This window comes from Dendropsophus ebraccatus, chromosome 4, assembly GCF_027789765.1.
Source record: "Dendropsophus ebraccatus isolate aDenEbr1 chromosome 4, aDenEbr1.pat, whole genome shotgun sequence".
Lineage (NCBI taxonomy): Eukaryota > Metazoa > Chordata > Amphibia > Anura > Hylidae > Dendropsophus > Dendropsophus ebraccatus.
This window is the reverse complement of record NC_091457.1, coordinates 153,935,509-153,949,490: the sequence shown is the minus strand read 5'-3', so window position 1 is coordinate 153,949,490 and position 13,982 is coordinate 153,935,509. Positions and strand designations below refer to the sequence as shown.

The window sequence follows — 13,982 nt, the reverse complement described above, 5'->3', positions numbered from 1 at the left end:
GGGGGGAGAGAGAGGTGATGGGAGGAAGAGAGGTGATGGGAGAGAGATGGGGGAGAGAGAGGTGAGGGGAGAGAGAGGTGAAAGGGGGAGAAAGATGTGGGGGGGGAGAGGTGAGGAGGAGAGAGAGAGGGGAGGGGGAGATTGGGGGGGGAGAGAGGTGAGGGGGGAGAGAGGGGAGGGGGAGATAGAGGGGGGAGGGAGAGGGGAGAGAGATATAGGAGATAGAGGGGGGGAGAGAGAGATGTGATGGGGGGAAGAGAGAGAAGTGATGGGGGGAGAGAAATGTGGTGGGGGAGAGAGGTTGGGGGAGAGAGATGGGGGGGAGATGGGGGGAAGAGAGAGGTGATGGGAGGAAGAGAGGTGATGGGAGAGAGAGGTGAGGGGAGAGAGAGGTGAAAGGGGGAGAAAGATGGGGGGGGAGAGGTGAGGAGGAGAGAGATGTGAGGGGGGAGAGAGAGGGGAGGGGGAGATAGGGGGGGGGGGAGAGAGATGATAAATAGGATATGGATGGAGAGTGGTGTATATATGTGTGTGTGTGTGTGTGTGTATATATATATATGTGTGTGTGTATATATATATATATATATATATGTGTGTGATATATATCATACACACACACACACACAAGATAAGCCTGTGTATACCCATGTAGTATGGGGCAGGCGGTCCCCGGTGGAATGCATTATGTATTGTATCCGTCCCCGTTGTTTCCTCCCGCATCGTCTGACTCTCTCACCTAAACTCCTGTTTTTCCCCCAGATATTAAGCCGGCCAACGTGTTTATAACAGCCACAGGCGTGGTGAAGCTGGGGGATTTAGGCTTGGGCCGCTTCTTCAGCTCCAAAACCACAGCTGCACATTCTTTAGGTAAGCCGTCCTGAGAGGCACGGGTAGCGAGCGGGTGTTTTACTGCCCCGTCTGATGCCATGTGTCAGCTGTGAAACCCGCAGCCCCCTCCGGAAAGCCTTATTAACCTGCGTTGGGGCACACACTATTAATTTCACGTAGCTTTCAGGAGTTTCCTGTTATGACGACCTTTAACCCCGCCACTGACATTAAAAGAACCCGCTGCCATCATAACCACTGATTATTTATTTTACGGTCGCGCTGTTAAAATTTAAAGGGGAGAAAGAAATTCATGGGATTGGCGAACATTTTACCAGCAGTATAATGAAAGAATTACAAGTGCCCCATAAAAAGAAGCCTTTTTATTTGCTTTCAGAAAATGTGACAGCGCTAGTCAGACCAGTTCTATTTTTCTGGACTTTTTTTTTTTTCTATGATGTCTGAATATTATGGAGAAGGAAACGCTACATCATGGGGTCAGGCTTTTATAGGGAAGTCATTGCCGTGGTGTAACTCTCTGCTTAATTAAACGGGTTGTTCACCATTTTTTTCCCCTTCAAATCAACTGGTCCCAGCAAGTGCCAGAGATTTGTAATTTACTTAAAAAAATCTCCAGTCTTCCAGTACTTATCAGCTGCTGTATGTTCTGAAGTAAGTGGTGTATTCTTTCCTGTCTGAGACAGTACTATCTGCTGCCACCTCTGTCCATGTCAGGAACTGTCCAGAGCAGCAGTAAATCCCCATAGAAAACCTCTCCTGCTCTGGACAGTTCCTGACATGGCCAGAGGTGGCAGCAGAGAGCACTGTGTCAGACTGGAAATAAAACAACACTTCTTGCAGGACATACAGCAGCTGATAAATACTGAAAGACTGGAGATTTTTTTTAAATAGAAGTAAATAGTGGCACCAGTTGATTTTGAAAACAATTTTTTTTTGTGAACTACCCCCTTTAAACACTGAGATGTAAGTAAATGTAGTCGGACATGTCCTGACAGCTTCTCTCCCAGACCCGAAGTGGAGACGTCTCCTGTAATGCAGAGCAATAGAAAGTTTTTTTTTTTCTTTTTTTATGTCTTTTTGGTGTTCTGAGCACTTGTTCACATTTGCATCTTACATGTTTTTATCGTGGACAAAGGGTGAAAGGTGACTGAGTGACATGTTGATATTGGAAATATTCACATTGGACTGTCAAACACAGTTTTAAAGCTTTGTGTGAATATGATCTTGGGATAAAGTGGGTAGGTGGGTTAAGGTAACTTCCTGTTTTTTTGGGAAAAAAAATTCTATATACCTTTTTGGGGTTAAAAAGTCGCCGGAAAATACAGTAACTGGCACAGTTGAGGGGGTATTCCCCAAAAATTGTTTTAAAAGCCCCCCCCCAAAAAAACAAACAAATAAAACAAGATATATAATTTACTAGTATTTCTGGTTTCAGTGAGTTTTTGTATTACTTACACCTGACAGGATGTGGAAATCGAAAGAACTGCACAAGGTGTATTGTCTCCAGCTCCCCGGCTCCTCCTCCCTTGAGACAATACATAGTCTTCTGCTCTCTAGGGAGGATCTCGTCTCTGAACTGGAGCCCCGCCCCCCGAGTGATGTCACCACCTCTGCCCAGCCCATATAGCCTACTATAGCAACTAGTAGGATTACTGCTAAGACCGAGCACGCTGAGAGAAGAAGCAAATAAAAGACCCCGCCACAAAATAGACATAAGAAATTATAGAGATAAATGGGGGGGGGGGGGGGGAAATATTCAGAACAAAACATGGTGATGACTGCTGTCCTTATCCTATGACTGAAAAGAAAGCAGGCATCCAAAAGTGGCGGGGAGGACAAAAGAAAGAGGCATTTTTCTCTGATAAGATATATTGGGGGAGATTTATCAAACATGGTGTACAGTGAAACTGGCTCAGTTGCCCCTAGCAACCAATCAGATTCCACTTTTCATTCCTCACAGACTCTTTGGAAAATGAGTAGTTTCTTATACTCCCTTCTACTATTGTGCAAACACAGACCTCACCAATATATACCAAAGTCTTTTGTTTCTTGTATTGTACCCCAAGCCTTGAGATACAGTTCTATAGAGGTTCTATGAGCTTCTTAGACATTTACCATATAGTATCAAACACCTCTTGGCCTCAAATGGATGAAACCTAATGCATCCGAGACGGGACCCCGCTACGGCCAATGACTGGCTGAGCGGTAGTGACACATCACGACCCGCATCCCCATTCTGACCAGGAAGTAGTTAAGGACCGGAGCAGAGGACAGCATCCACCAGCGCTGGAACCAGGGAGGCAAGAGCATATCATTTCTTCACCTATCTGTCTTTTTTCCTCCCCCGCTTCTCCTAAACTTAAAGGGTTTATTAGCTGAAAAATGCATTTTTATCATGATAAAGCAGTTTGAAGCTCTCCCCCCCTGTCTTCATGGTTCTCTTATGGAGAGGGTAGAGGTGACGGGAGATGAGGCACCAAAGCAGGACAACAAAGAGTTAATTTACAGCTACATCACCTTCACCGGGCTATCTCCTCTGAAGTCAGCTCTGACCTCTAAATACCGGCTTTCACACAGGTCCTACTGTGTAATCCTTTGTTCACCGCTGGCGACTAATCTCCCCCCTCCCCTCTCCATAGGTTACACAGGGCTCGACTGATGTAAAACAGACGAGATTTCCTGATAATGAGCAGTGGATGAGAGAGAGGAGGGAGGGAGGGGGGACCTGGGGAAAGTCTTTTTGAATGCAGATAATGGCATATTTGCTTAATAAACCCAATTACAAATTTTCTTTAAATCGCCTGGACTATTGATTTTTGAAAACAAACAAACAAAAAAAACGACAGTGACACTTTAAAGTGAATATGCCACCTAGTACATCCTTTTTTTTTTTTTTTTTTTTTTAATTCTGAACAGATCAGTGCCAGCGTGGTTCTTTTTTGAACTGCCGCCCAGTTCCCACGCACAGCATTGGTCTATTCCAGTGTGCCAAAACCCCCTCCCCCCGGAGACGCAGCTCCATTAGAATCAATGGAGCCGCGTCACAGAAGGGAGATGGTCACACTGGGGGCCAGCTCGGGAATAGACTGGCGCCATGTGCGTGAACCAGGCGGTGGTGGTTTACACAAAGGACCTCAGCAGCAGCAGCAGCATGTGATGGTTACATGGCTGAGCCAGATCATCTCCAGAACAGCTGGTCTTGTGGGGCGTTCCATGTATGTAGTGGTCAGTACCAACTACCGACTAGAGATGAGCACAACTCGAGCATGATCAAGTCTCATCACTTGGCATTTGTATAATGGCTGCAGAAGTTAGATGCAGCCCTAGGGAGTCCTGGAAACAAGGATACAACCTATGGCCTATAGCTATATCCATGTTTTCCAGAACTGGATGCAATTTCTTTAGCCACCAGTAATCCAATGCCGCATGATCAGACTCACAGGACGGACGACCGGTGGTTCGGCGTTTGGCGTCCAAAGCTAATTGATGCTCTGATGACGGAGGCCGCACCCTACAGCTTATATAGGATCTGCCGCTACCATCTAGGGCAGATACCATACAATATTAGGCAGGTGGTTTTAATGTTCTGGCTGATGACTGTATACAGATGCATATCTCTCACTCTCACCCATTTCTCACCTGCAGTGGGAACCCCATATTACATGTCACCAGAGAGGATACATGAGAACGGATACAACTTCAAGTCTGATATTTGGTCATTAGGATGTCTACTTTATGAGGTATAGTAATTATGTGTGTGTGTGTGTGTATATATATATATATATATATATGTGTGTGTGTGTGTGTATATGCATGCTGCGTATGTGTATATACCTCTGTGCCCATCCCCGTGATCACTACATTATGAATATACTCGTATTATCTGTATTCAGCCTAATTTTTTTTAGCTGTGTTAGTTTGGAGGGTTCCAGACACAGGAAAGACACGACTATATTTGCCATTATTGTCAGGATGTTAACCAGATTATATAGCCTGAGATAAGCAAGAGCCAGCGCGACGCACTACACATACCAGCCAAACAATTTATTTATATTGATGGTGTAGTAATCTACAGATGGTCTTATTAAAGGGGTACTTCGGCTACTTTTTTTTTTTAACCAAATTAACTAGTGTCAGAATGTATACAGATTTGTAAAAAATTACTTAAAAAAAAATAAAATAAATAAATCTCCAGTCATTCAGTACTTACCAGCTGCTGTGGAAGTGGTGATTTTCAGTCTGGCACACTGCTCTCTGCTGCCACCTCTGTCCATATCAGGAACTGTCCAGAGCGGCAGCAAATCCCCAAAGAAAAATTCTCCTGCTCTGGACAGTTCCTGACATGGACAGAGGTGGCAGCAAAGAGCACTGTGTCAGACTGGAAAGAATACACCACTTCCTGCTGGGCATACAGCAGCTGATAAGTACTGAAAGACTGGAGATTTTCAAATAGATGTAAATTACAAGTCTACAAAACTTTCAGAAATCTGTGGATTTAGAAAAAAAATTGCCAGAGTTCCCCTTTAACAATATTTATGTGCATCATAGCCACCTATAAATAATTACTGATGGGCTAACTCGGGAAAGTGAACATAGAGGGAGAGGAGCCGAGCTCTGTGATATGTAGGTTTATAGGATCTGGAGCGTGATGTTTAAAAGCAGGGAAGTCCCTTACAGGACTCCTAGAGAGTGTGAGGGTATGTGCACACTATGGAGTCCCGGCATATCACCCACCGCGGATTCCGCTGCTGGTGGACACGCACATCTCCACTGGTCCCATAGGCTTCATTCTATGGTTTGCCAGATTCTGACAGCATAGAATAAAGCCCATGTGAACAGCGGAGATACGTCCGCGAGCAGGAGGGGGCTTCAGAATCCGAGACAGGTGATCCGCTGGAATTCCGTAGTGTGCACATACCCTGACAGTCCTGATTGCTCCACCCACACAGGATGATTGACAGCTTCACTTGCATCTAATTCTGTATATATATATATATATATATATATATATATATATATATATTTAAATATATATTTAAAGGGATACCCTGGAGAAAAAATATCACATCTAGAAATCTAAATATCTAAATATCTCCAGTCTTTCAGTACTTATCAGCTGCTGTATATCTGGCAGGAAGTGGTGTATTCTTTCCAGTCTGACACACTGCTCTCTGCTGCCACCTCTGTCCATGTCAGGAACTGTCCAGAGCAGGAGAGGTTTTCTATGAAGATTTGCTGCTGCTCTGGACTGTTCCTGACATGACACTTCCTGCAGCTGCAGGACATACAGCAGCTGATAAGTCCTGAAAGACTTGAGATATTTCAATAGAAGTAATTTACAAACCTGTATAACATTTTACCATCCATTGTAGTTAGATTTTTTTTTTCTGTAGTACCCCTTTAACAGAAAAATTGATTTAGGGTGCATTCACACGTATAAAATCTGCAGCAGATTTCATGGTCCAGATTTGATTTGCTTTGAATCTGCAACTTCAAATCTGCCTATTCTGGATTAGAAAAACAAGCTACTTTCTTCTAGAAACAGCACCACTCTTAGTTTAGATGTGATATTGCAGTTCCGTTCCATTGAAATGAATGGAGCTAGGTTATAATACGTTACACAAAATTAGGACATGTGGCTGTGTTTTGGGGAAAAAAATCTGATATGTTTATCTAATCCCGGTTAATCCTTTAGGGCTGCATCCAACTTCTTCAGCCACCGCTAATCAAATATGAAGACTTTCCGGTTTTGCACAGACTGTAGCATGCTTGACACATTGGGGGAGATTTATAAAACATGGTGTAAAGTGAAACTGTCTCAGTTGCCCCTAGCAACCAATCAGATTCCACCTTTCATTCCTCACAGACTCTTTGGAAAATGAAAGGTGGAATCTGATTGGTTGCTAGGGGCAACTGAGCCAGTTTCACTTTACACTTTGTTTGATCTCTCCCATTCTCTCTAATCTCTAGCTCATCTCTAATCCTTGCTCCTTCTGGGTTTAGAGTCTTGTGGGCGGACTTAATGAGTGATTAAAACAGATTAAGACCACCCACTGGACTCCTAAAACCAGAATAAGCAGGGACTTCAAACAATAATTTTCATATTATTCTTACTCTTTTCTCTATACAACTATATATGAGCCTGCTCCGATTCTCCTGCTCTATAAGGTGATATCGAGCTTTTTCATGGTGACAAGTTCCCTTTAAGGGCCTATTCCACGGAGCGATAATTGGCCGAAATGGCCCGATTTGGCCGATTGTGGCTCTGTGGAATAGAGAGAACGATCTTCATTTAGGTACAAACCTAAAATCATCATACTTTACCTATTCAGGCTGCAGGTCTTCTCCTGCGCTCCTCCTTCCTCCCGATCTCACGCGCAGCAGCAGCTTCTGATCGGCCTGTTACACGGGACGATTATCGTGCAAAAAATTGTTCAATCATTCGAATTTAGACGATAATCGTTCTGTGTAATTGTGGGCAACGATCGAAAAATCATTCATATGTCGTTGATTTAGATCTGAACCTAAAATTATCGTTCTATAAGGTGATATCGAGCAATTTTCATGGTGACAAGTTCCCTTTAAGAGTCATCGGGCACCAAGTTCTGAATGAGGCAGGTAATGGTGGACATCAATGCTTTTATTCCGCTTATTGATGTTAGTGCAGAACAAGTAGAGCGGCGCGTCTGCGACCGGTCACCAGATAGCGCGCTTACATCTACCAACGCGGAAATCTTTAATTTCCAGACTGTAGGGTAATTGACCCGTGTAGCCGAGCGCCTTGGCTTTTAAGCCTTCTTTAATCTTCATTAATTGCCGGTTCCGGCGCCAGGCCTTTGCAGTGCGGTCGGGTGATTGTTTTGCTTAGATTGTAACATATTAGAGATACGCCTGATCTCTCTTTTTTTTTTTTTTTTTTTTTTTTTTTTTATAATTCTCCCTTAATAATGCATTATACCCCAAGTACAATCCAGGTCACCACTTCAAAAATTGCACTTTGCACTCAGACAAATTACGATACATCTTAAGATATAAAATCTATTCTCCTTTTTACTTGGAATTAATAAGGATCAAGTGGCAGGGGGAAAAAAATTGCAAAGTAATGTAATTTTTTTTTTTTTTTTTGTAGTTAAATTAAGTCCCGGCCATTCATTGTCTTTTAATTGATATGCAAACAAGATGAGCCCGACTAATAAGGAGCTGATTTGCTTCTAATACACAGACCTTTACATGCCAAAATAGGTATTACATGCTATTTTTTCCCTTTGTCTTATTGTTAAGCGCAGCAACTGGATTCTTGACAAGGTTGTAAGTTGGTGGCTTTTCAACGCAGCATGGGGAGAGAAAGCAAAAGAGAGGGAGAAAGACTGCCACCAGCCTTAAAGATAGACAGTGGGATCCTGTCCTTCCACGACACCCCAGGAATACTAATCAGGCCGCGAGGTCAGGAGAGCAAGTCAATCATTCCCCGAGATCGGCTCAGTGTGCAAGATCAAATTAGCCTGAAAAATTCAGCTGCCGAGAGGAGAAATAAAAAAAAGGGGGGGGGGGGGGAGAGGAGAGGTGGAGGGGGAGGAGGGAGGGGGAGGTGGAGGAGAGAGCAGCTGTCAGAGAGAAGTCGGGAAGATACACTAATGAAGCAGATGAATAGTGCATAAAGCTTCAAAATAAAAACAGGACAGTTGACATTTTTCATCTGTCAAAGCAGGAGATGCATGAAAATATACTAGTCGCGGTTGGCTCCTCCGGGGGACGTTCTGTGTGTTATTTTATTATTTTTTTTCTTTCCCTTCCCACCTACAACGTGTGACATTAACCTGTTCACTGACAGAAGTGCCCTGCTAGGCAGTGGGATTACGGGAATAGCAGGGAAGCGCTCGGAAAGAGCCGCGCCGAGGCAGATGGATAGAACAATATATAAAAAAATAATAAAAAAAAAACCATATATTTTAGCAGATTGGATTTGTTTTTTTTAATCGTTTTGGGAGCTGTAACGTATAGATTTCTGAATTCAAAAGTTGGCATAGACGTTAATGTTGGATGAAGTGATGGCAAATGTCGGGGGGAGAGAAGGGTCGGACAAGTGGATTTCAGCATGCCCCATGCTTTTGTTCTCTGGAGGAATAAGCTATGCTCTAAAGCTAGCCATAGGCGTTCTGTATGTGCCGGCCAACCATCTGATGGTACCGGTGAGGGGGTGTCCTGAATGAATTTCAACAAATATCTGTTACTTTAGTTTCTTTTTCTTCTAGGAGACTAAAGGAAGCCGTACACAGCTTATATAAGAGTGGTTTATTGGGACCCAGTCCACCATCTCACGTGTATGAGGTCCTCCATCTCTCTTTGGTTTATTGGGACCCAGTCCACCATCTCGCGTGTATGAGGTCCTCCATCTCTCTTTGGTTTATTATTGGGACCCAGTCCACCATCTCGCGTGTATGAGGTCCTCCATCTCTCTTTGGTTTATTGGGACCCAGTCCACCATCTCACGTGTATGAGGTCCTCCATCTCTCTTTGGTTTATTGGGACCCAGTCCACCATCTCACGTGTATGAGGTCCTCCATCTCTCTTTGGTTTATTGGGACCCAGTCCACCATCTCACGTGTATGAGGTCCTCCATCTCTCTTTGGTCAGATGATAAGGGGAGAGAAGGATCAGGCTTTTTGGGTTTCAATACTCAATGCTTACATTGTCACTGGAAGAAAAGTCACCATCAGCGGCTTATCCCTCTGTACCTATTAAGTACACATACATGCTCTGCAGGTGTATAAGGGTTTGGGAGTGATGGCATGGAATTAATGTTCTGCCGACACCTATCTGAACTGTATGGGGGTCCAGGATAGATGGTGTTAGCAATAGCTATCTGAACTGTATGGGGGTCCAAGAGAGACGGTGTCTGCCATCCACTATCTGAACCGATAGCTATCTATCTATATGGGGGTCCAGGATAGATGGTGTCAGTCGATAGCTATCTGAACTGTATGGGGGTCCATGAGAGACTGTGTCGGACATCAGCTCTCTAAACTGTATGGGGGTCCAGGATAGATGGTGTCAGCCGATAACTATCTGAACTGTATGGGGGTCTAGGAGAGAGGGTGTAAGCCGATAACTTATCTGTACTGTATGGGACATCGGGAAAGATGGTGTCGGCCATCTTTAAGGGGTGTGTCTTAGAATATATTTGAGAAAAGAGTAGAGTTAGTAAAAATTCCCTGATATTGCACAATGTAATTTTAAAAAATTGACTTCATAGGACCTATTACACGGGCCAATCTGGAGGAGCAAGCCAGCGCCGACCTGTCAGATTGCTCCCTTGACAGTTATTAGTTCGTCTGGGGAGCCCGTAGGAGATGGGGCCAGTCTGCTGCCACCACTCCTATTGCACGGAGCAACGGCCAGCAGACCACCGTTCTCATTGCAGTTTTTTTTTCAACATGTTGAAAGACAAGGATCAGCGGATATCGTGCACGTCAACTGATCGTTGCCTCTCAACACTAGCTATTACACCAAGTGATTATCGGCCGTAACGGCCAATAATCGCTTGGTGTAATAGGGCTGTAAATGCCTTGAAAGAAATGACTGCAGGATTTGCACTTTTTTTTTTTTTAACTTGTCAGATATGTGTAAAAAGTCTCTGACAACTTTCATTTAGCTCCTTCGGATCCCCGATCTCCTTACTTACTAGTTCTTGCTTCCGAGACAAGCACTTGGAGCTCAGCCAATTACTAGCCGAGACAGGACATCGCTGCGGACAAGTACTCGTTTCAGAAGCAAGAACAGATTGTTTGGCTCCTTCAGATCTCCTGTCTTCTTTCCTACAAGAGGAACACTCAAAGCAGCACCTGCCCGCTCAGCCAATCACTGGCCAGAATGGGACTCCGCTCCAGACAGTGATTGGCTGAGCGGGCAGGTCCTGCTACAAGTGCAATTGCAAAGAGGCAAATGGGAGCAGCAGGGCAAGTTAGGCAAGTATTGGTGGTTCTTCTATTTTCCAAAGGCTCCAGAAATATCGGAATTTTTGTCAGAAACCACTTTTAACACACACACACACACGTATATGTGTGTGTATATATGTATATATATAATATATATATATAATTAGGAATGGTCCAAACAGAGTTCGGTTCGGGTTCGTACAAACCTGAACTCTCTGTAATGATTCCCGCTGTCTGCCCGCTCCATGCAGCGGGTGGATCCAGCGGGAGGACCGCCTGGAAAACTGGGATATAGCCATAGGCTGTATCCCAGTTTTCCAGGCGGTCCTCCCGCTGTATCCACCCGCTGCACGGAGCGGGCAGGCAGTGGGAATCTGATGCCGAGCTTTTGGGTTCATACGAACCCGAACCTCGGAGGGTTCGGACCATCCCTAATAAAATATATATATATAATATATATATATATATATATATATATATATATATATATATATATATATATGTATATAAATATATATATATATATATATGTATATAAATATATATAAATATTTTTTTTTTACATTAGATGCAGGGCTTTTCTTTCACCTATGTATAGTGTTAGGCAGTGTCAGACACACTTCTGTTATAGACATCACACACGCCTGCCCTCCCACTCCTTTCGCTTCACCCTATATCACTATATAGTCTGCTGACAGCCGCTTTGACTGGCAGTGTCTAGAAAACCATCGCCTCCTATGTCTAATATAGGAAATGGTAGCATAGCAACAGAAGGAGTTGCGCTCCTGGTGTCATTCCTGCCCATATAAAATATGAAGGATGAATTCGTAGGATAACAACGCTCCGGAATAAAATTTTACTATATTATAGTTTTTAAGCTTAATAAAAAATAAAAAAAAGCAAATATTTCAATTTTTACAAATTTTTTAATTTATAACTTCTGTGCTTTTTATTGTCTTTAATTGGTCAATCGCATAAATCTGCACCAAAGATGTTGTAAACAGGTAAACTAACAGTATACTTGGCCCGCAACTACTGCTAAGTCTTCCCTTTATGCATGCACGCTCGGTTCGGACGAGTATCCATATGTTTTCAGCGTGGAGAGGGGAGAAACCTCCACTCCACTTTTGGCTATTTTTCTCCATACGGTATTTTACATTGCATCGCTTCGTAATCGTATTCTGAGCGATGTGAAACGCCTTCACGTTGCCGACTCTGATGTGTAAAAAGTCACCAGGAAGTGAAGAACATAAGGTGTAATCTGCTGTATAAAGCATGTAAGACACTATAAATCCCATTGAGACATTAGTAACACTTTGTTAAATACGGCGTTGTGTACTTGGCACTCGGCACTGCGGCTTATACACGTCTCCCCGGGCCCGTTCTCTTGAGTAATATAATTGCTTTATATAGGAGCAGCGCTGTCCGCTCCTCTGACGCCATGTACTTGACTTTTTTGGTTACACCTTTCTCTTTATCTGTCTACTTTATAGACCCATTAAACCATACAGGGGAACGTCAGTGAAAAATAATTTTGTTTTTTTCCAAATCAGCTGATTACTGATTTACAGTTTACTTCAATTACTTATGAACTGCTGTATGTCCTGCAGGGAGTGGTGTATTCCAGCGCTCTCTGCTGCCACCTATGTCCATGTCAGGAACTGTCCAGAGCAGGAGAGGTTTTCTATAGGGATTTTCTCCTGCTCTGGACAGTTCCTGACATGGACAGAGGTGGCAGCAGAAAGCACTGTGTCAGACTGGAAAGAATACACCACTTCCTGCAGGACATACAGCAGTTGATAAGTACTGAGGTTTTTACATAGAAGTAATTTACAAATCTGTATAAATTTCAGTTGATTTGAAAAAATATATTTTTCGCCAGAGTACACCTTAACCGTTTGAGGACCAGGCCAAAAATGACCCAGTGGACCGCACAAATTTTGATCTTAGTGTTTTCGTTTTTCCCTCCTCCCCTTCTAAGATCTCTAGCACTCTGTTTTCTATCTACAGGCTGTGTAAGTGCTTATTTGTTACAGGAATAGTTGTACTGTGTAATGGCGTCTTTCATTCTACCATAACATGTATGATGGAATTCCAAATATATTATTAATGAAGATATAAATAGGTGAAATCGAAAAAAAGAATGCAATATGGTAACGTTTGGGGGGTTCCTGTGTCTACGTAATGCACTATATGGTAAAAGCGACATGATACTATTATTCTATAGGTCAGCCTGAACACAACCATATGCAGGTTACACAGATTCTCTAATGTTATATATGTATTTTTTTTATGAAATCCTTTTTTTTGGCAATTAAATATTAATAAAATGGGACTATTGTGACACATTGTAATTTTTTCCACCATGATCTCTAGTTTTTATTAATACCATATTTGTGAAGATCGGACGTTTTGATCACTTTTTATAGATTTTTAAAAAAATATATAATGTAACATAAAATCGGTAATCCGCGCACTTTTTCCCCTCTTTTCGTGTACGCCGTTCACCGATCACAATGACACTTGTTATATTTTAATAGATCGGACAATTACGCACGCTACGTTATATTATATGTTTATCTATTTATTTATTTTTATATGTTTTATTTATATAATAGGAAAGGGGGGTGATTTCAACTTTTATTGGGGGAGGGGCTTTGGGGTAGGGTAATAGTGTTTTGAACTTTTTCTTTTTTACACATTTGAAGTCCCTTTGGGGGACTTTTACATCCGGTACTTCGGCGATCTGCTCATTTAGCCTGCCTGTGCAGGCTCAGTGCAGCAGAGAGCCAATCGGACCGCACGGAGGCAGGTGAGAGACCTCTGGCGGTTCGTTTCAACAATCGGGACCCCCGCAGTCACACTGCAGGGGTCCCGATCGGTAAGTGACAGGGGACTCCCCCTGTAACTTACACTTAAGCGTGTCATTACAAGCAGGGCCGGGACAAGGAGTTTTGGTGCCCTAGGCAGAGAAGGCAAATGGCGCCCCCCCTCCCTACACACACAGGAGCATGCTGGGAGCTGTAGTTCTACCCTAGTCACACAGGTGAATGCTGGGGGCTGTAGTTCTACCTCAGCCACACAGGTCATCCTGGGAGTTGTTGTCCTACCTCAGTCACACAGGTCATGCTGGGAGTTGGTGTCCTACCTCAGTCATACAGGTCATGCTGGGAGTGGTTGTCCTACCTCAGTCATACAGGT

General features: G+C 43.4%; 1 protein-coding gene across 4 annotated transcripts in view; it reads left to right on the top strand.

The window, feature by feature from the left end:
* Window positions 1-13,982, top strand: part of NEK7 (NIMA related kinase 7) — a 65,676-nt gene that overhangs the window by 39,363 nt on the left and 12,331 nt on the right. For all 4 annotated transcript variants that reach the window (XM_069967502.1, XM_069967500.1, XM_069967499.1 and 1 more), the window contains 2 exons: window positions 760-867; window positions 4,492-4,586. In XM_069967502.1, the coding sequence (XP_069823603.1) occupies window positions 760-867; window positions 4,492-4,586 (203 nt within the window). The remainder of the gene's footprint in view (window positions 1-759; window positions 868-4,491; window positions 4,587-13,982) is intronic.